The 21,323-nt window shown below is 41.9% G+C and overlaps 1 protein-coding gene across 1 annotated transcript in view; it reads right to left on the bottom strand.

The window, feature by feature from the left end:
• Positions 1-11,314: 11,314 nt before the first annotated feature.
• The window catches only part of LOC138284004 (fibroblast growth factor 4A-like), a 147,161-nt gene continuing 137,152 nt past the window's right edge, over positions 11,315-21,323 (bottom strand). Inside the window, exon 3 of the mRNA XM_069222340.1 lies at positions 11,315-13,732. Within this exon, the coding sequence (XP_069078441.1) occupies positions 13,556-13,732 (177 nt within the window). The 3' untranslated portion in view covers positions 11,315-13,555. The remainder of the gene's footprint in view (positions 13,733-21,323) is intronic.

The following is a 21,323-nucleotide window of genomic DNA, read 5'->3' as shown; positions in this document are numbered from 1 at the left end:
TTTGCATTCTTCTGGGGTGTTTGGGGGTGTAACTGTGATGTATTGATTTGTATTAGTGTGTGTGTTGTAGTGGGTGAGGGTGGGGGTGTTGCGTGTGTATGTCCCTGTTTTTTCCCTCCCCCACCCCTGTGTCGTAGGTGCAGTACTCACTGTGGTCTTCACCGCCGGCGTTCGTGCTCCTGGTAGAGGAGCAGGAAGACTATTGCAGGGAGAATTTGGAGTTCCGGATCCATGGCGTCCTCGTTCCTCGTGGGGTGTGTAGAGGTGAGCGTTTTCCCTTCGGGATTCCTGTTTGCGCCGTGTTTTTATCCGCGGTGAATCCGCCCCGGAAAAGGTGGCGGATTGGCCTGTCATAATAGTGTGGGTGGAACATTGTCTCTCGCCTGTCTGTTGGCGGTGACCGCCACGCTGTTTGTTTATACCGCCGTGGCGGTCGGAGTGTTAAAGTGGCTGTCTTTGTTGGCGGTTTCCGCCACGTTTGTAATTGTAATTTTTTTTACCGCCGGCCTGTTGGCGGTCTTACCGCCGCTTTAACACCGACCGCCAGGGTTGTAATGACCACCTAAATTTGCAGGTATTCTTTAAAAATTGATATGTTGACTTTTACTGATTGGATTTTTGTTGTTGTGGTATTATTTTGCTGATTAAATTAAGATCTATTTTTCTAATCTTGTGTGGATTTTTTTTATGTGGTGTTTTCACTGTTTTACTGTTTCAAGTGTTGCACAGATACATTATACATTGCCTCCTAAATGAAGCCTGCCTGCTCTGTGTGAAGCTACCAGAGGATGAACACAGGCTATGGTGTGTAACTGACCTGTGCTGACTAGGACTGTGCTCTCTAGTTGGATAGGATGCATACTTCTGCCAACTAGAGACCCAATTTCTAACAGAAAATGAAAAAGTAACATTAAAGAGGGAGAGAATACCAGGTTAGCCTCCCCGGGAGGTAGAACACTTCACAGATTTTTTGTAAAACATAGCAGTGACAGTCCAGTGGTACAGTACCACGAGCTGGACAATAATTGTGCTAGTTGAGTTAGTCTGCAGTTGACAGGGGCATTAGGGGGCATGAGCAGGTTAGGTCACGTGTCATTCAAAGAGAAGAGCTTTGAAGTAATTTATGAAGGTGACATGACGTGCTCTGGCGGAGGCTCGACAGTAAAGAGTTCCATATTCTTGTGACGCCTCATGTATCACTCATGCTTGAAGGTGGGGGTGTTCCAGGAGGAGCAATTTGACGTTTCGTGAGTCTTGGCCACCACTTGAGATTTTCAGTTTCTCTTAAAGGTATGTGGGTAAAGAGGAGTTCAGAGCTTTATACGTGCTATATTCCTATAAGTACTTGTATAGGAAGCCACTGAAGTGAGCATAGAATGGGCTAGATATGACCACATTTCTTGTGCCCTGTCACGAAGCGGGCTGCAGCATGTAGGAATGCTATGAGAGAACCTAGGTGATCTTTAGGAATGCCGGAAAGGAGTGAAATTCCATATTCAAGTCTGGAGAGTACAAGTGCCTGGACAACAGATTTAGGGTCATGTTAGGGATAAGGTTCCTGATTCCCCAAAGAAGACTTAGCTTGAAACAATCACTCTTAGCCGTGGAGTCGATCTGGGTCTGGAGGTCTGGACATCGTAGAGGGTGAATCCCAAAGATTTAGCATTCTGAATTGACTGACACTGAATGTAGGGCGGAAAATGCAGATCAAACTGTCAGCTCACAGGAAGCAAAAGGTCTCATTTGGAAGTACGTGGGATCCAATAGAACATGGGTACTCGCAAACATTTTCCAGGGGCCAAAAAGTTTGGTATGTGACACACCTGGTGGCCGCATTGATGCCAGGGCAGTGGCAGTCAAGTGGGGTGGTTGGGGGGATTGGTGGCAAGGTAGGTATAGGAGAAACAAATGATATACATCTAGTGGCTGAAATAAACAATGGGAAACCAGAAAACCTGGAATGAATCCCGGCTTACCCACTTTTCCAAATTGTGTGATCTTAGGCAATTGTTTAGTCTCATTTTCCCTCCTCTTTCTGCATTATCACATTTAAGATGACCTCGAAATACATGATTCATGGTGTGCGCTGCACAGAACGGTGTGCGCTGCACAGAACATGCTTCTGGGTTTGATTTAATAAATGATAATGTTGTTAATGTATGATAGGAACCCAGGCCACCCATAAAGTGCACATACCAAGTGACTTGCCTCTTTAATTTACTATTGGTGGTGTTCTTAGGGTAAGGGAAATAATTAATGTTTCAAAATGCATGTTTCCAAATGTATGTTTGAAAACTATCACTTTTAAAGGAATACATCTCAATGCACTGATGAAATGAATTGTACTAAGGCAAAAAGTTTCTTCATGGTAACTAAATACACTTTTTTTAATTTTGAAGAGACTGTCTTAGTTTTACACTTGTGCTACAAGATGTCTTTAAAAATTAAGGCGTTTCTAAAGTTAAGTGCAGGAGTCCCTAGTTACTGCCTTTCTTTAACACCAATTACGTTTGAAATAAATGATTGTGTGTCTATTTAATATTTTTATTGTAAGTGCTGAGTCACAAACAGCTGCCCAGTGCTCCTGTTGCCCAAGGGGCCGCTTGTAAAGGTCAGAGGGGCCGCGTGAGGCCCACGGGCCGTACTTTGAGTATCCATGCAATAGAAGAACCTTAAGCTTGTTGTCCTCTAAAGCTTTTTGTCCCTTCAAAGAGAAGAGAAATAGAATAACCCAGGCCCAAAAAGGGGAAAGCTGGAGAAAAAATGTAAATCATTGCGTGGAAAAGTAAAGTCAGGCTAAGGAAGCAAGAAATACACTTTCAGACTGAAGCCTGTGACCATTAAAGATTTAATGTTCAGTTTAATGTGCACAGCACATACATCAAAAAAAGTAACAGTCCTGTATAAAACTACAGACACATTTTGATAAATGTACCACAACATCAACAAACGGTAGTTTATCTAATTCACAAATTTGGTTTATTTCATAAGTAGCATTCTTTGCATAGGTATCGTCACAATTAAAAGTGGCACATTTAGCACTTGTCGTAATTCAGTTAAAGTAGCAGGTACAACTATAGCAGCATAAAATGTGAAGTAATATAGTTTTCAACAACACAAAGTGAAAAAGAAAAGCACGTGAAGTTTGAGCACCTTCTTGCACTTCAATATATTGCCCTGTTAAAAGTTACTGATTTGTTCATCCATCTCAAAAAAATTGTAGTAGCGTGGCAGTGATTAAATACATTGTTCATTCGTGCTGGTGCATATGGCAGATGTCTGGATTCAGGACACTCAAATCTCTTATGACAAGCACTTTGGCCCGAGTTACGACATTGTTCACGATTTGTGTACCAAATAAGGAATACAATTACCGATTCATACTATGGTTGCCAGAAGGGGCATTACTTCGGGGATGTGGGTATTTGGGGTGTTACACTCCACCTAATAATTGTTTTGAAAATTCTCAAAAGTATTGGTTAGTTTACAAAACATTGTGTTTTTTTCTTTTAATACTCCTACCAATCCGCAGTCCTCTCCCTTTCCACGCCCTTGGTTGCAAGGGGCATAAGTTGGTCTGTCAGACTGGGAGGGGGTGGGGGTGAGCTTCAGAATTCCAACAATGGTGCTGGTATATCATGTTAACATATATTATCCGACAAGCAGGGCGTATGAGAGGGGCTAAAGGGGCAGTGGAAATGGATAGGAATGCAGGCTGGTATGGGTACTAAGGGAGAGAAAACATATTATGTTGTAAAATAACCAACATTTTTGGAGACATGTGTAATACCCCAAGCACCCCCCTGAAGTTACGCCCCTGGTAGTTGCATTATGGGAAAGTTATCAAATTTCGTCCCGCATACCAATCAACAAATTTATGAAGGACACCTTTGTGTCAATTTCGTTTATATTTTCAAATCAAGTACTTAATAGGATGGAAGGATTTTAATTCACGAGATAAAATATTTAGTTGTTATTTTTTCAGTTACTGAACGCCTAGAATGGAAATTTACTTGGAAAATTATATGTCAAAAGTTAAAATAACTGAGAACTGATTTAGGCAGATCTTGGGAGAATAAAGTGGTAGTGGTACAAATACCACTGTAAATATAATTACCTCCCCTTCCGTTTTCCTTATCCGAGGTCTAACAGATTAGGCCTCGCCTCCAGCCATAGAAATCGTTTTACCTATTCCAGTAAACCTTTAAAAAACACAGAATGATAACAACGTCATGCTGTTTAATATTTCGGAACGTTCTGGCGAGTGGTTTACGTGTTTCAAGCTCAGATTAAATATAACGTATGACATCTTTAATTCTGAGATAAAGGCGTTTTTCCAAGGAACTTCATAATAGAAAAAATCGATTAACCTTTCTCCGATGTTTGACGAGCACTTTCTATTAGTTCATTTTCAAACGTTCCAATAGAAAGCCAACACATAAATGCTACTGGAGATATGAGAAACGTGTTCTAAAGTTAACAAATCCTCCCTATTTAGGGTTTCAATGGAAACCTGAAAGTGTGTTCAGATATTGGTATCTAGGTTTGGTTTTTAGAGCCTTTGAATGCTATTCGTTTGTACTATCACGACGTTCACTAGTCACTCAAAATTTAGAAAATAAAATGTGTTCTTTCTATTTTTGTGACACACCGGTTTTTAAAAACACGTGCCCAGTGTGGCCACCTTAACGATGAAAAGGCTGAAGCGTGCAGTACCCCAGGTTTGATCGCCCAGCCCTGACCTGACCATGTTAGAAGTGTTTTTTAAGAACTGCAAAGTAAAATGAGCTGTTTTGTAATACTTACATATAGTATCTGAAAGTAGGTGAACTATGAATGTGACTGTACAAAGGAGCAGAGTTATACAACTAGAAATTAAATGAAGTTGGAGAATGAATTTCCTGTCAGTTCCCTCCCACTTCCAGCTCCATCTAGTAAATGGACAGAGGGGGCTTACTAGCCGTGGTAGAGCCTTTATGCTGCTGCACAAGTGCCAGAGTAAAATTAGGCTGGAGTGTTCAGGGTAGTCAGTGCCATATAAGCAGACTTCCCTTACACCCAGCACTCCCTCCACTGGCCCCGCGCACACACACGGACGATCCCATTCCTAATTTGCTTTGCATGACAGTCATTGATGTACAACTAAGAAGGTGACCATCTGACTCCATGTCACCAAGGACACAGCGCTCCTGGCCTGGTTTTTCGTTTAACAAGCTAATGCATTTTGGGAGTTGTAGGTTGGTTCCTTTCAGTTACTTTCACTGAACTAACACCTGAAAGCAATGAGGCCAGGAGTGGCGAGTTATGTCCTTTGAGTCATATGGTAGGCTTAATATTAATTAATTAATGGGATTAATGCTCTCTGTGTTTAAACCTGCATTGCACTTCCATTACATACCCAGCAGCCCTGGATGTGTTTTGAAATACACATCTACTTTTCATTAGCCCTCTCCCCAGCTTTAGAAACGATTGCAATTTAATTTAATGATTTCACCGTCCCCACAGCCAACAATAATTCAGCCTCCCTTACCGCTCTAATTTATTTGCAAAAGTTAAATTTGCAAAATATGTAGGGAATAAATAGGGTCACTTGACGCCGGTCTAATGCAGCCTAGCAGCTGCGTGCACATAGCTTTGACGTGACGTCCCTGTGCTGGAAGGTAATGCGCATGTAAAGATAGCTCTAGCAAGGCCGAGGGGCTCAGAGGGGACGAGGCTGGCGTCAGACATTCGTATCAGGATGCAAACACGCAAACCTTGCATTTGAAAAATAACATTTCTAGAAATAAGGGAAACAGTTGTCTCTAGAGGCACCCAGATATTGATGAGAGATTGACTTGGTGAACCAATGAGCTAGACATGAAGTAACTCTTTAATGGATTTGATAACAAAGTCAGCACCGTGGTGTACCATCAAAACCTAAAATGTTTATGCGCCTGGAAATACATTCACACTCACAACCCACTTAGATGTTTTTACAACAAACTGCTTAATAGAATTTTTTTACCTAAAAACCTAAACAGTAGATATATATCTCAACTGTATATCGTATTTTAAGTCAAATGGTTTCTTAGGGAGTTACTTCTCAATAGTTCAGCAAGTGCTGTGCCCAGACATACCAGGGTGCCACTGCACCGCAAAAAGAGTTTTTGTCATTTAATATATAAGACCTTTTAACTACCACGGCACGACACGGGGGACTATTTCCTTGCTTGCTATGGAGCCCATGGGACCTCTACTGTGCCACTGGCCTAACAAAACTGGATCACTTAGAGACCACGTATTTGAACCAAGAGCTGCCAGGTGTTTAGCACTTTACAAAAAAACATATTTCTGCCCACACCTTTAAAAGCGTGATTTGAAATTTCATTTTGGAAATCGTAGTTTGTCAATAAAGTGCGATGCGGCAAATCAGAGAAGAACTAATAACAGGCAACACTCTCAGACAGTGTGATGTCATTGTATGCGAGAAAATGTAGTTATGAGTTTTTGGGTCAGGCATAGGATTAAAACTTAAAACGACAGAGAACTTTATTCTCTGTCGTTTTAAGTAGGAGTTTGTTCAGCAGGAGTAGAAGCAAAAATATGCATTCTAACCAATGCCTTTGCGTAAGGGGCGGAATCCACGGTTGCTATTTGTTTAGAAAAAGTTGAGAGTGTTTAATGTATCATCTTAAACTATTAGCAGCTTAGAAAAATCAGCGCGGTTTCCTGTGGGGTTGGATGCCAGCTTGGATTTGCAAAGTTGCCACGTGTCTCCTTTTCTTGTGTGACCCTACAAGTCGTGGTTTTGCAGCCAGTGCGGATGACTTGGCGGTCACTTCTCTCACACCGGAACCTTTAGGATCACACAAACCATGGGGAATGTAAAACTACAAGTCCCAGAAGGCAAAGTGCTGCTGATTTCCCTCCATTTGGATGTTCAACGCATGACTTCAGTTTAATTTCCACCTATGGACGACTCACGCATGCCATTGGACAACCTGAGCATTCTGTAAAGTGTTTCATGTATTCATATGAAAGGTCTGTGTGGGGCAAGGGAGGGAGATGGAAGCTTAAAACCCGTCACAGAACAGTGAAAAAATACCAGAGACGTGAAGTGTTGGAAATAAACAGAGGTGTGGACAGCCAGACACTTTCATTGACTTCAAGGTTTTGCCAAAAGAAATCAAAGACTAAATGAATTGAGCGGTGAAATCAATGACAGAACCCTGCCAAATTCGATTGGGATGTTCTGTCAGCCATGAAGTTCAATTTACTTTATGCCTGTGAGTTTAATTGCCATGCCACTACCACTAGTGGCATAGTTGTGAAGTATTGCAGTGTCACGCATGACACCTTCAGCCTGCCCTGTGTGTTAATCCAACAGTACTCTGTGTGTTGGGGAAAAATAATCTTACACGTGCATTGGGGAGAATTTAACTACAAGCCCCAGAATGCAACATATTGTTGCCTGAAAAGCACTGACTGACATGGTTTGTAACTTTCAAGTGTTTTATTAGACCAACCCCTTTCCCTCTCACGCCCCACAGTGGAGAAAAACAACAGGAGTGGTTACTAGGCATTGAAACCTGATGGTTTTTACAGTGATCTGTGGCATTAGAAAGTGGGGTTCCTCTACCCTCAAAGAATGTTTCACTTGTTTATTTTGTCACCACAGCTCTCAAAATATCTTTGCTATTAGGAGAAGGGAGAACAGAGGAAGTACCAGTGGACATCAGTTCTTTTTATGGGAGGGCAAGGAGGTGGCGTGTAGTGGGAGAGAAAGCCAAACATACACTTCATGCCTCAGTGTATTTTTATGTTTTAAAGAGGGAGGTAGGTCATGCGCCCAGACTCCAAAACATATCTGTCCAAACTTTCCACCTGTCCCTCGTCAGCATGACAATCTTGACCTATATTTGCAAATGTGTATTTATTTTAGATATTTACCCTTTTGAAGAATCCCTTGTGCCAGTGTTTTAAGACACTTTTTTGAACTCTAAGAGAACTGAGCAGGAGCTAGAGAATCAGAAAGGTTTTACTTGCATACAGCAAGAGCTTTAGTTAGCATCACATTGAATATTCTCGTTTTACTCTTGTAATCTGCGACCTGGGTTCCAAACCTGGTTGTAGCAGGTGTCCGAAGGCAAATGGCTGTACGTCACTGTAGTTTGAGTAATGTATAAACACGTGCAATGTAAAGCCCGATTGTGCACCATACTTCCTGTGATGTCCCACTACATGGTGCAACCCCCATCTCTTCATCAGCTTTTTTTTGTGCAATTGGTTTCAACAAGATTGCACACGCACACACACACATCACAACACCGTTATATGTACAGCACCTCAAAGCTAAATGCCACTGCCACAAAAATATTCATTGTAAAGCCCTCCTCCACTCCTCGGAGATAGGTGAACACTATATCAAATGCCTAATATAAAAAAGTAGCTGTACGCACACATTGACTCCGCATGTCTTTTGCTCTTGCTCTGTTTGGGCAGCAAATGGATTAGCCCATCATGGTCTCTTACTGGCAGTTGGAACTGTGACCTATAGGTTACAAACAGATCACTGCTGCAAACTTTGAGTAACATGAAGTGGGATTTTATGCCCAAATTAGTATTACAAGTTATTTAATTCAAAATGTCTTATTACCGTACATCAAATTGCTGAGGGGTTTTCAGAGAACATATTTGCCTTGTCAGATCTGAAGGACCTGGTCTCCGGAAAATTGACTAAAATTTTGAAATGGCATGTAGAAGTCGGTGTGGAAACACACACTTCGGTTGTCACTCCCCATCTCCTAGGGGATAACTTTGGATACTGTGGTAATTCCACACTACGAAACTACAAATACCCGGGTATTATGAATTTCAGATGCAAAATTACTGCACTGCATTAACTCCAATGGAAATCTGTAGGAGTCATAGTTCCTATGGCATGTTGTCAGCTCAGTCTATTTATCTCCTGCTTTTCCCGGGCTGACTTTATTCAACACATAGGGGCTTTAACACATGGATAGATTTTAGAGTGTTCAGGAATGTTATTGACTTTAGAATAACGCCCTCCCTCCCACTGGAATCCCTAACATTGCTAACCCTTGAAATGCTCTTCTCCACCCCTGCCCCCTCGCTCGTCTCAACATATTTTTAACTTGGTGCCCCGCGTACTAGGAAACCACAGAACACCCCTACAACCTCACTTTGATATGCCTCTGTTCTAGAATGGACAGTGGCCCGGGTGTTGGGAACATGCATGTAGAGACTGCCAGACAGAGTTGTGAACTATACAGTCTACCTTTTCTATCGACCAACTTGTTTGATGCAGCCATTAGAGGGACAGAAGTAATTAAGCGGTGTTGCCTCCATCTGACTGATGACTTTTAAATATGCTGCAGGTGGCCTACATGCCTGGTTGACAACTCAGGATCCAAAGCGATACCCTAATCAATGGTCTAGTAAATGACCAGAGCTTACAATTCACTGGAAAGGAAAATCCGATTGATTGTGACAAATACTCATAGTAGTGGGGCATGCTTCCAAGTTGGTGACCACCTCAATATGGAAACTGTGGTTCTTGATTGATTTCGTTTTCTCTGGTTAGCGCCCCTGCCTCCATGGTGGGGAATGGTTGCGCTCCTCACAGCCATCACCCTACGTAAAACTCCAATATCACCAGGTAATTTACATCAGCCATAACATCAGCCCTACTTCTTTTGTTATTTTTCATTCTATACTCCAATGGGTGGCTAGTATGCCCAACTTCCCTCTCACTCTTATCCTCCTTTCTTATCAGAAACAGCACAAGTGCTAACACAGTTTCACAAACTATCTATATGTAGCTAAATTTGAGTATCATCACCACAGATTTATTAGCACGATCAAATACATTATTGTATCCACCAACGGGTGATACAATGAGTAGACAAAAGAAGAGATAATGCAGATCCCTGTGAAACACCACACTTATGAGAGCCAGCCAAGGAAGTGGAAAATATCACTAGGTCTTACCAGGATAAGCACTCAAAAGTATGGCTCATGAGATCCCTTCTCTCTTACAGATGAGACAGCAGGATCTGATGGCTCCTATATGCTTCTGACTGATCAACAGGATCTTTCCACTGGTAACATGGCATGTGCTGCAAGCCACGAGTCTTCGAACAAGGATACTTGTATTGTTCTGGTCTGCTTACCTAATCTGTATTGCAACTCAATTCGCTTTGTATTCTAGTTTGTACAATCACTTGTATTGTTCTGGTCTGCTTAGCTAACCTGTATTGGAATTCAATTTCCTTTGTATTTGTGTGTAGCTGTTATATGATTGCACTGTTTATACCTCTGTGAGTTCAGATGTTCGTCTGAAATTCCCTAAATTCCATATATTAACCCCTTTTTTCACCAATGTAGGATCCAAATCTGCCTTTCCCCAAAGAAGGGCACCTCCTCTCCAAGTACAATTGGCTCAATTAAAACCACAATGAGCTAAAGAAGTACATCGATGTTCACAGAGTAACATCTAAGGGTGAAACCGTTGACTTGTATTTCGTAGGACAATGATCGGGTAAAATAACACACAGTAACTGTGTTGGAACAGTATTCACGTGAAATACATCACCTTCTGTATGTGTATGTACAATAAGGTGCTTTCGTCTTTCCAGCTACTGGCCTGATGTAAATTGAGGCGGACAGTATATCAGATTGTATAAAAAGAAGGATTTGGCTTCTTACACTGACTCTTAAACCCACATCAGATAGCTCACTGGTGGTTGCCTTGACCACCGCCCTGTCTACTCTTCTGTTTTCAAACATTTCACATGGGGTCACTAAGGCTCTCACTCTTTCTAGCTTATATTACAACAACTTCATCTTGTGTGAGGATACATTCTTAGAATAGATCTATTTTTCAACTGCCACCAAACACAGTTCCCAGATCGAAAGCATGTATCCCCAGCATTGCATCAATGTTAGCGGCCTGAAACACGGTGAGGAACCTTATGCATAGCTCCTAACTCCAGTTCAAACAAGCTAACTTTTCGATCTTCCCAAAAAACTAACATACTCATTCTCTCCACCTCTCATTCATTGCCTTAATTGTTAGGCAAACACATATTGGGTTAACGCCAGTGGTTGTTCCTTTTAAGTGCTTGACCAATATGCGAAAATACCCTCCCAGTTCAACGTGCTTATCTGAAAACATCCAGCGTAAAAAAAAAGATAATGTAGGATTTCCATTCTTAACCCATCAAAGTACCACCACTTGGTCCAGTAAGTGATGGAAAATTAAAAATCGATATGACGAATTATATAAAAGATCTAGATAACCATTGTGGAAACGAACTGCATATTTTGTCAGAAGTGAATGCAATTAGTAGGGCTGCAGCTAAATACTTTTGGACGTTTTTAAGGCTGCAAAAGTAAAACAAAGAAGTGCCAGAAAGTCAAAGATTTCTATAGTTGACCGTTGAAATGTTTAATTTGTTTTGACCCTGCCCCCACTTTTTTTTACTTTTTCCCCACCTGCAGCTTACAATGCATGGCAGAGTTCATAATGGTTGAATGAAAATAGCAGCGCTATAATTTGCGGCGATGGGCTCCTCCCAAGATTGATACAACGTGGGCCGTTTCTTTCAACAGTCCTTTCTCCCGGTTGCCAGCATTTACTTCTAGGTGCGTTTCACTGCAATATATAAATTGCCATTTACATTGTGCTAATGCCAATGATCAAATATTTTGTATTATACCACTATGTCATTTTGACAACACACAAATGGATAGCACCAAACAAGACGTCAGATTTCCGGAGGCTCCAATATAAATATAAAAATATACAGTCCTCTAAAATACAGAAATATATCAATTTCGTATACCTTAAGGCTATGTTACACTCACAAGGATTGAACATTGCTGCGAGTCAGTGGATCCTGAGACAGAATTCATATTTTTCTAATTTGGCTTAAACTGCCATATTACCTCACCATAAATTAGGTGTATGAATAAATATGATCACTTCTGTTAGAATAAGGAAATAACTAAAGTTGTTGTAATTAAGGTTTTAGACACAGTTGCATTTGAGCTAATCATTTCTAAAAGTAAGGGACACACATGTAAAAAGAACCGAAAGCCATACATAAATGCAGCAACGTTTCGATGAGAACGTTCTACTAGAAGGGTAGCCCCAGTAAAAAAAAATAACTTTCTTTCTTGCTGGAATCCCCTCAGCTGGTTGATCACCACAGGGCTTTTTTGGAAATTACCCAGCGACTTGAAACTGAATATAGGAAGTTAGCGGATCTATTTCCTCGCGATTACAGTTTTCCTGAGTCAAGACATACTGTGTGAGATGGTATGCTGCAAACGAACCCACAATTTACATATTTTTCATTAATGCTGTGCAGGCTGGTCACCCAAATGTCTCGAAATGGCGGATTTATGCTAGGTGTTGAGGATGTCCACAGACGATAAATTTACATACAATGAATTCAAACAGTACTTAGTTGTATAGTCCATGGTAATCCTACATTTCAGACAGGGATCCACCACACTTGGACCTACCTTAGCCAAAACCGATCTACAACATTACCTGTAATCCAACACACATGGGGGCATATTTATAAGCCACATTAGCGTCATTTTTTTAGGCTAACATGGCCCAATGAGGCCAAAATCCTTGCACCAAATTGACAAAGTGGCACAATGCATGCATTGCACCACTTTGTACTCCTTTGCACTACATTATGCCTGCACAAGGCATAATGTATGCAAAGGGGGAGTTCCTCTGTTAGTGGGGCCGAAAAATGATGCAAGATTTCCTTGCCTCATTTTGTATGGCACTTTTAACGACTGCTCAGAGCAGGCGTTAAAAGAGGGCTTCCATTATTTATAATGAGCCCCTATGTTCTCTGCAGGAGTAGCACCATTATTTTGATGCTACTCCTGCAGAGCACATCAATAGTGTGAAAAATGACGCTATTGCCCCCTAAACTGCACCATTGTGCACCGTATTTTAAATACGTCACACACATGCTGGCGGTATAGGGGCGATAGAGGGCACCCCCTACCTCAACTTTTCTTAAATATGCCCCATGGAAATCGTATCTCTGGAACATCGCAAGAGGCTGGAAGCTGGTAGTCTGATTTTTTTTTTTCAGTAGGAGTTACTTCGCTGCTGGCTGAAAACAAAAGACCTTAGAAGATCAACCGGCTGGCTAGGGACGACTTAATTAAAAATTGTGACTGGGGTCCCTTAAATATTATTAATGGTGCAACTCACTGTATGCCAAAAACACTTTGTTTGTGTTCATCGCAAAATAGCAGCTTATTTAACAGCTTCAATAAACAAAAAAATAAATATATAACAGGCTTGAATCTGATTGCACCATAAAATAAAGTGTATCCGTTTTTAAAAAATAAATAAATAAATCCATAAATTAAATATTCCTGAGCAATATATACAAATTTCAGTCATTCTTATGTATATTTTACACCTACTAGGGTGTAAAAGTATACAGTGAAAGTGCATTAAGTTTTTTGCTGATCATCTTCAAAATTTGGAAGTTGACTTTTAAAAGAGAAGTCAGATTCTGGGAAGAAAATGTGTTACTGTCATGGTAGGAGACACTTTATTTCCTTTCTTTGCCTTCCCATTTTTGCTCAAGGCGATGTACATCCCAGGGTAACGCCAAGATTCATATGCGTTGTAGTTATTTGGTAGAAGCATTTCTTTGAACTTGCACTCATCGCTGAAATATTTCTAAAATGCAAAAACAGAGATATATTAATGTCAATTATTCCAGTTAGGAATAGCAGTTGTCACATATTTAACTAATAAAGTATTTGTTACCAAGGGATTCATGTCAGCATTCTGATTCCACAACATTAAGGGCCTCATTATGAGGCTGGCAGTCTGAAGACCGCCAGCCTTGCAGTGGCGGTCAGACAGCAACGCTCCAGGTGGTCTGACCTCCACAGTACAACCCTGGCAGACGGACCGCCATCCCCAAGGGTTGACAGCGGCCGGAGTCGTGCTCAGCCATGGTGGCTCTGAGTCCAGTGCTGCCACGCTGATCACAAGTCCATTTTCTGCCAGCCTTTTCATGGCAGGGATCCTGCCATGAAAAGGCTGGCAGAATCGGACCGCCATCCCCAAGGGTTGAAAGCGTCCGGAGTCGTGCTCAGCCATGGTGGCTCTGAGTCCAGTGCTGCCACGCTGATCACAAGCCCATTTTCTGCCAGCCTTTTCATGGCAGGGATCCTGCCATGAAAAGACTGGTAGAAACCCAGTGCTGGGGGCCTCAGGTTGCCCCTGAACTGCCCAGGACCATGTTGTGGGCAGTGCAGGAGCCCCCCACCTGTCCATCCCCCTCAGGATGTGCACTGTGTGCTACGGCAGACAGTGTGCATTCTAAAGGTGCGGGGACACCCTCTGTACAGCAACATTGGACTTGGCTTCATGAGGAGCCGATGCCAATGCTGCTGCATGGTTTCCACTGGGCTGACCAGTGGAAACCTCTGATTTCAGAGGTTTCTGCCAATCAGCCCAGTGGATACCTTGTAATGGGGCCTGGGGGAGACCACCAACTCTGCAGTGGTCTCCTCTCCACAGGCCTGGCGGTCCGGGTTTTGGACCGCCAGACTCGTAACGAGGCCCTAAGTCTTGTTGCCAAAAAGTAAAGCTTCCTCTTCCAATAAGAGCCCCTTTCTCCTTCATATGAGTTAGGCGACGACGTTGCACGTATCTGCTGGGAGATGACATTTGGCACAGAATTTGATAGAAATTTTACTTCTGTAGTACACAGGTGTCTTTGTACTGTGTGTAACAATTTAACAACATTAAAGAAATAGAGAAAATTATACCCAATAAAAGAGGAAACAACAAGTAAAGCAAAGGGCATTTATACCCAGATTTATACAAGCAGGTCAGTTTCTTGCAAATTATGTTTGTCTACCTCCAAATTGTCCCACATCTTAAACACCACTGTTATGGAACGCTCTTTACAACAAATTTAATCTGTGCTAGCTTCAAAATTATTGTTCACAAATTAATGCAAAAGTATCCGTCGAAGGCCCCCTTAAAAGTCCTTGATCATGACTTATCAGGGCCATTAGTGAGTTTGTATCCTCACAACCTGTCTGATTGAACATCTTTTTTTCAGTAAAGCACATTGGTCTAGTGTCTGCCCTTACGAATGTCCTACTGAGAGATGCTGCAGGAAATCTCTAGATCTGAAAAATAGAACATTCAGTTCAAGTCTGACTTTTTCGGTTCTGGCCAAGACAGCCAAGAAAGTGCATTTCACAAAACAAATTGTCAGACAGGAACCATCTACCATTGTTGATTCAAAGTTGGTTTAACACCGTTTTTCTCAATAGACTTCTTTGAAACCATCTGACAAAGGCCATTATTGATAATAAGAATACTAAATAATGTTAAAAAGAACCAATATGTGCTCCTTTTCTACTCCACTTCCTACTCCATTATTCTTCTGCTCCTCTCAACCGATATAGCTTAAAGTCATGTACCTTATGGCTGCTGGTAAAACACTAAGGCCCATATTTATACTTTTTTAGCGCCGCATTTGCGTAGCGTTTTGACGCAAAAACAGCGCAAACTTTTAAAATACAATTGTATGCAAAATGATGCAAATGCGGCGCTAAAAAAGTATAAATATGGGTCTAAGCTCTTCTTTTCATCCTTGTCAAGCCTCAACACTATCTGCCAGGGTGTTTTTTTCAAACCCAAAGGTAGAGATTTTTTTGACAATGTTTCTGTTGGCTCTTCATACATACTTACCTTGTTAGCCCTCTTAAACAACCTGAAAAAATACTTCTCATTCCGAAATAGTCCAGGATATTTATCAGTACACTGTTTGTTTTAAATATGGTTACACTTATTAGATATTTAGAAAAAAGGATTTATGTGAATTAGTGGAAAATGAAAACTGTGAAACCACATTGGAGAAAACCAAATCATTGGAAACAAATTTTAAGGAAAGACAATTTTAAAGAGAAACAAATACATTTGAAATTTAATGAAACATTTTGAAAAAAGATACATTTAAGTAAAAATCCAAAATGACATTAAACTTGGGGTAGTTTAGTACCAGTGAGGGTTTTTTGGGTTTACTAATGGGTAATGTTTAGGAGTGATCAGGGGCTTTAAGAATTCAGGAATGCGTGGAGTTCAGGCATAGGAAGGGATTTTTAGTGTTCAGGGATGGATTGAGATTAGGGGTTGTGAGGTTTTTTCATAGGTATCAGGAATGGGTTGGTTTTAGGGGTATGAGGGATGTTTAGGGTTCACAAATGAGTGGTGTTTATGGCTGTATGTATTTATAGACCTCAGTGATGGGTAGAGTGTAGGGTTGTTGAGGGATGTAAGGTTCATGGATGGTTGGAGTTTAGGGTTGGTGAGGGCGTTTAAGGTTCAGTAATCAGCAGAGGATATGGGTGGTGAAAAGATTTTAGGGTTTAGGATTGTGCGGAATTTAGGGTGGTGAGGGGTTTTAAGGATGGGTGGAGATTAGATGTAGAAAGGGAATTTTAGGGTTCAGGGATGGGTGAAGTTTAGGGGTGATCAGGGACTTTAGGGGTCCTGGATGGGTGGTGTTTAAGGGTGGTGCTGGCCGTTTTATATTTCAGGGATGGGTACAGTTTAGCTGTGGTGAACTGTTTTAAGGGGTCAGGCATGAGTGTGGTTTAAGCGTAGAAAGGGTTAGAGTATTGAGGAATTGGTGGAGTTTAAGGATAGTGGGAGTTTTTACACTTCAGGAATCGGTTGAATGTAGGGGCAAGAAGGACTTTTGTAGTTCAAGGATGGGTGTAGTTTTGGTGTAATGAGGGGTTTCAGGTTTCTGGAAAATAGGTGAAGCTTAGGGGTAGAAATGTCTTTTAGGGCTCAGAGACAGGCATAGTTTAGGTGTGCTTAGGGTTTTTTAGGGGGAAGGGATTGATAGTGTTTTGGGTTGCCACAGGTCAGTGAATTAAATGCATACAAAGGAGGTGTAGTCTGGGATCACACTAATGCTTTGTATTTGTACATTTGTCTGTACATAAACTCACATTAAAGAATCTTCCTGCTTGGTATTTGTCTGCCAAAGAAGGAATGTGGCCAGAAAAGAGGTACTTTTTAATTTCTGTAAAATAAACTTGGATTTTCTTTTCTTGCTACCCCATGCAGGAATATGCCAATTGGGAATGTGATTGCACATTTTGATCCCTTTGGGTCCGCTGAATATGAAGATACCATTTTCTGTTTCTGTTAGTGAAGCTCTATATTCTGAATGCTTTCTAACACAGATTGGTAATTTCAGAAGGTTTAACAAGCTTGTTGTTGCTGTTATTATTAATATTATTGCTAATATTACTATTACTTCTATCCTACTACTAATAATAATATTTCTCGTCAACATACATGCTGAATGTATATCATTTATTGCAAACAATAGTATATTTCATTAAAACAATTAGTACAGTTTATAGAAATTGTTAGAAATAGGGTCTTTGGTTGACAGTCAGGTTACCCCCTGTTCAAGCAAGGACCCTCACTCTAGTCAGGGTAAAAGAGAATCACCCTCAGCTAACCCTGCTTACCCCCTTCGTAGCTTGGCAGAGCAGTAGGCTTAACTTCAGAGTGCTAGGTGTCAAGTATTTTTACCAATACTCACAGTAACTTAATGAAAACACTACAAAATGACACAACACCAGTTTAGAAAAATAGGAAAAATAGGAAATATTTATCTAAACAAAACAAGACCAAAACGAAAAAAATCCGACATACACAATTCAAGTTATGAATTGTTAACGATTAAACTAGAAACACAAAATGCTTCGATGAGGTATTAACACGGCATCGTGACGGAGTCATTCCCAACAAGCCGAGACCAGCGGCGCCGGACACGGAGTCCCGTAGACCCCCAAGTACAATACCTTTGGTGAAGAGCGAAAACAAGTCGATGCGTGAAGTCGGGGATCGCGGCGTCTATGCGAAATGTTGAATCCGTGCACTTCGATCAGCGTCGGTCACGATGTGGTGTGGCGACTTCCACGGAGTCCCGGACTTGCGAAGGTCGTACCGTCCCAGCGAAGATCACAGAGTCGGTTGCAGGCGGCGTCACCGGATTCGGCAGCGGCGTCAGTCCGAAGTCGATTTCATTGGATTTCCACCAGCTTTCCTTTCAAGGGCCCAGGGACTGGATAGAGCGCCACTTGTCAGAGCAAGAGTCTCTCCAAAGACTCCAGGTGCTGGCAGAGAGAAGTCTTTGCTGTCCCTGAGACTTCAAACAACAGGAGGCAAGCTCTAAATCAAGCCCTTGGAGATTTCTTCACAAGATGGAAGGCACACAAAGTCCAGTCCTTACCCTCTTACTCTGGCAGAAGCAGCAACTGCTGGATAGCTCCACAAAGCACAGTCACAAGCAAGGCAGCACTTCTCCTCAGCTCTTCAGCTCTTCTCCAGGCAGAGGTTCCTCTTGATGTCCAGAAGTGATCTAAAGTCTGTGGTATTGGGTGCCCTTCTTATACCCAATTTCCCCTTTGAAGTAGGCCTACTTCAAAGTAAAGTCTCTTTTGAATGTGAAATCCTGCCTTGCCCAGGCCAGGCCCCAGACACTCACCAGGGGGTCAGAGACTGCATTGTGTGAGGACAGGTACAGCCCTTTCAAGTGTGAGTGACCACTCCACCCCTCCCTCCTAGCACAGATGGTTCATCAGGAAATGCAGACTACACCCCAGCTCCTTTTGTGTCACTGTCTAGTGTGAGGTGCAACCAGCCCAACTGTCATACTGACCCAGACAGGGAATCCATAAACAGGCAGAGTCACAGAAATGGTATCAGCAAGAAAATGCTCATTTTCTAAAAGTGGCATTTTCAAACACACAATCTTAAAATCATCTTTACTAAAAGATGTATTTTTAAATTGTGAGCTCAGAGACTCCAAACTTCACATGTCCATCCGCTCTCAAAAGGAATCTACACTTTAATCAGATTTAAAGGTTGCCCCCATGTTAACCTATGAGAAAGACAGGCCTTGCAACAGTGAAAAACGAATTTAGCAATATTTCACTTTCAGGACATATAAAACATATTACTATATGTCCTACCTTAACCATACACTGCACCCTTCCCTTGGGGCTACCTAGGGCCTACCTTAGGGGTGTCTGACATGTAAGAAAAGGGAAGGGTAGTCCTGGCAAGTGGGTACACTTGCCAAGTCGAATTTACAGTTAAAACTGCACGCACAGACACTGCAGTGGCAGGTCTGAGACATGATTACAGAGCTACTCATGTGGGTGGCACAACCAGTGCTGCAGGCCCACTAGTAGCATTTGATTTACAGGCCCTGGCACCTCTAGTGCACTTTACTAGGGACTTAATAGTAAATCAAATATGCCAATCATGGATAAACCAATTACATATAATTTTACACAGAGAGCATATGCACTTTAGCACTGGTTAGCAGTGGTAAAGTGCTCAGAGTTCAAAAGCCAACAGCAACAGGCCAGAAAAAATAGGGGGCAGGAGGCAAAAAGATTGGGGATGACCCTGCATAAGCAAAAAAAGTCCAACAGAAATAATGAGAACGAAGAGTTTCTAATGATTTGTGGGAATGTTTGAGTTTTTATGATGATGTGTCTGGTGCAGTTTTTAAAGTAAATCATTACTTGTAGATGGTTATTGTTAGAGCTGGGGTTTCTCATTGGCTAGGGTATGCACCTACGCGGGACAGAAGCCAAGACTCTATTCCAGAGGTCATGTGTAAAGCATTTGTGTAACACCCTTGCACCAATGACACTATAAACACACCAAAAAAGAGACTCCAAAAAGGGTTATAAAAATATGTGATGCATATTATTTATAAACATAGACAAAAACAACATTATTCATAAGCATTGTACGTACTAGTTTGTTACCCAAAAAGCACTAAGGCCCAAATTTATACTTGCTTTGCGCTGAATTTGCGTCATTCTTTTGATGCAAATTCAGCGCAAAACGAACTACAACTAATCATGGATAAACCTAAACCAATTAACAGTACAATTTACACAGAGAGCAAATGCACTTTAGCACTGGTTAGCAGTGGTAAAGTGCTCAGAGTTCAAAAGCCAACAAAAACAGGCCAGGAAAAATAGGAGGAAGGAGGTAAAACGTTTGGGGATGACCCTGCAAAAAGGGCCAGATATAACAACTACCTTGCGTCAATGAGATGCAAGGAAGACGTTCCGGGCAAATAATTACGATATAGCCTTAACGCTATATTTATCCCCGTGCTAAAATCAAGCACAAGGGAAGGGGGCCTTAAATAATGTTGCTAAGCTTGCTTAGCACCATTATTTAACAGCTGGGTCAGGGCAGGCATTAAAGGACCTGTGAACCTATTTCCATGGTCAGAGACCATGGAATGGGCCCACAGGTGCCCTTTCCTAGCCCCAGGACACACCCACCCACACCAGAAGGGACGCCAGAGGATGGGGGACCCCATCCCAGGTAAGTAAGTTAAGTACAGGTAGGTTTTCTTTATTTTTTTAAAAAGTGTCATGGGGGGGCCTAACGTGGACCTCCCTACATGGCACTGGGCCCAATGGCCATACCCATGGGACATATGTCCCCGGGGCATGGCAATTGGGGTGGTGGTCATGAGTCCTGTCTGTATTAAGGCAGGAGTCATGTCCATGGGGGTTTAATGTAAAAAAATGATGCTAATCTGGTCTGCCCCTACTAACGTCATCCTTTGATGCACAACCTCCTGTTCCCCCTACGCCTCCCTCACCCGGCTAGCATCCTTTTTGATTACGCTAGCTGGCCCTTACCGCCGGCTACCATAATTCCATAAATATGACACCCGGCAGGCGTCTAGGAATGGTGGTAGCCGGCGGTATACTTTTTCAGTATAAGTATAAATATGCCCCTAATTATCCCAAACACTGAAAAGCAAAATTAAATATACCATTGAATATGCTGGGCATGGGATGCAATCGATCATGAACAAGAAGGTACATAGTTAATCACATTAGTAGAGTAATGTTATCTGGTTTGGTGGTAAAATACATGAGGCACCATACATTACCATCACAATCTAGGTCACCAAATATCTTTGTAAGACCCAACATAATAGTGCACCTGCCCCTTCGTTAGGCCTTATACATTCTCGCCTGAGGACAACAACTAGTAGCTGGAAGGGGGCATCTGTCCAGATCACGCTGTGTGGTCCTCGGTCCAGTGGGTCATGCTCAGGGATCCGTTATTGGGTTGTCAGCCCTCTCCCTAGGAAAATGGCAGGCAGACCATACAGGACTGACCTCACCCTGTTGAGGCAGTCTTGGCGGTTGCAATCAACTCATGGCTC

This window comes from Pleurodeles waltl, chromosome 3_1, assembly GCF_031143425.1.
Source record: "Pleurodeles waltl isolate 20211129_DDA chromosome 3_1, aPleWal1.hap1.20221129, whole genome shotgun sequence".
In the NCBI taxonomy this organism is placed as follows: domain Eukaryota; kingdom Metazoa; phylum Chordata; class Amphibia; order Caudata; family Salamandridae; genus Pleurodeles; species Pleurodeles waltl.
The sequence above is the reverse complement of the archived record's forward strand: the minus strand, read 5'-3'. Positions and strand labels throughout refer to the sequence as shown.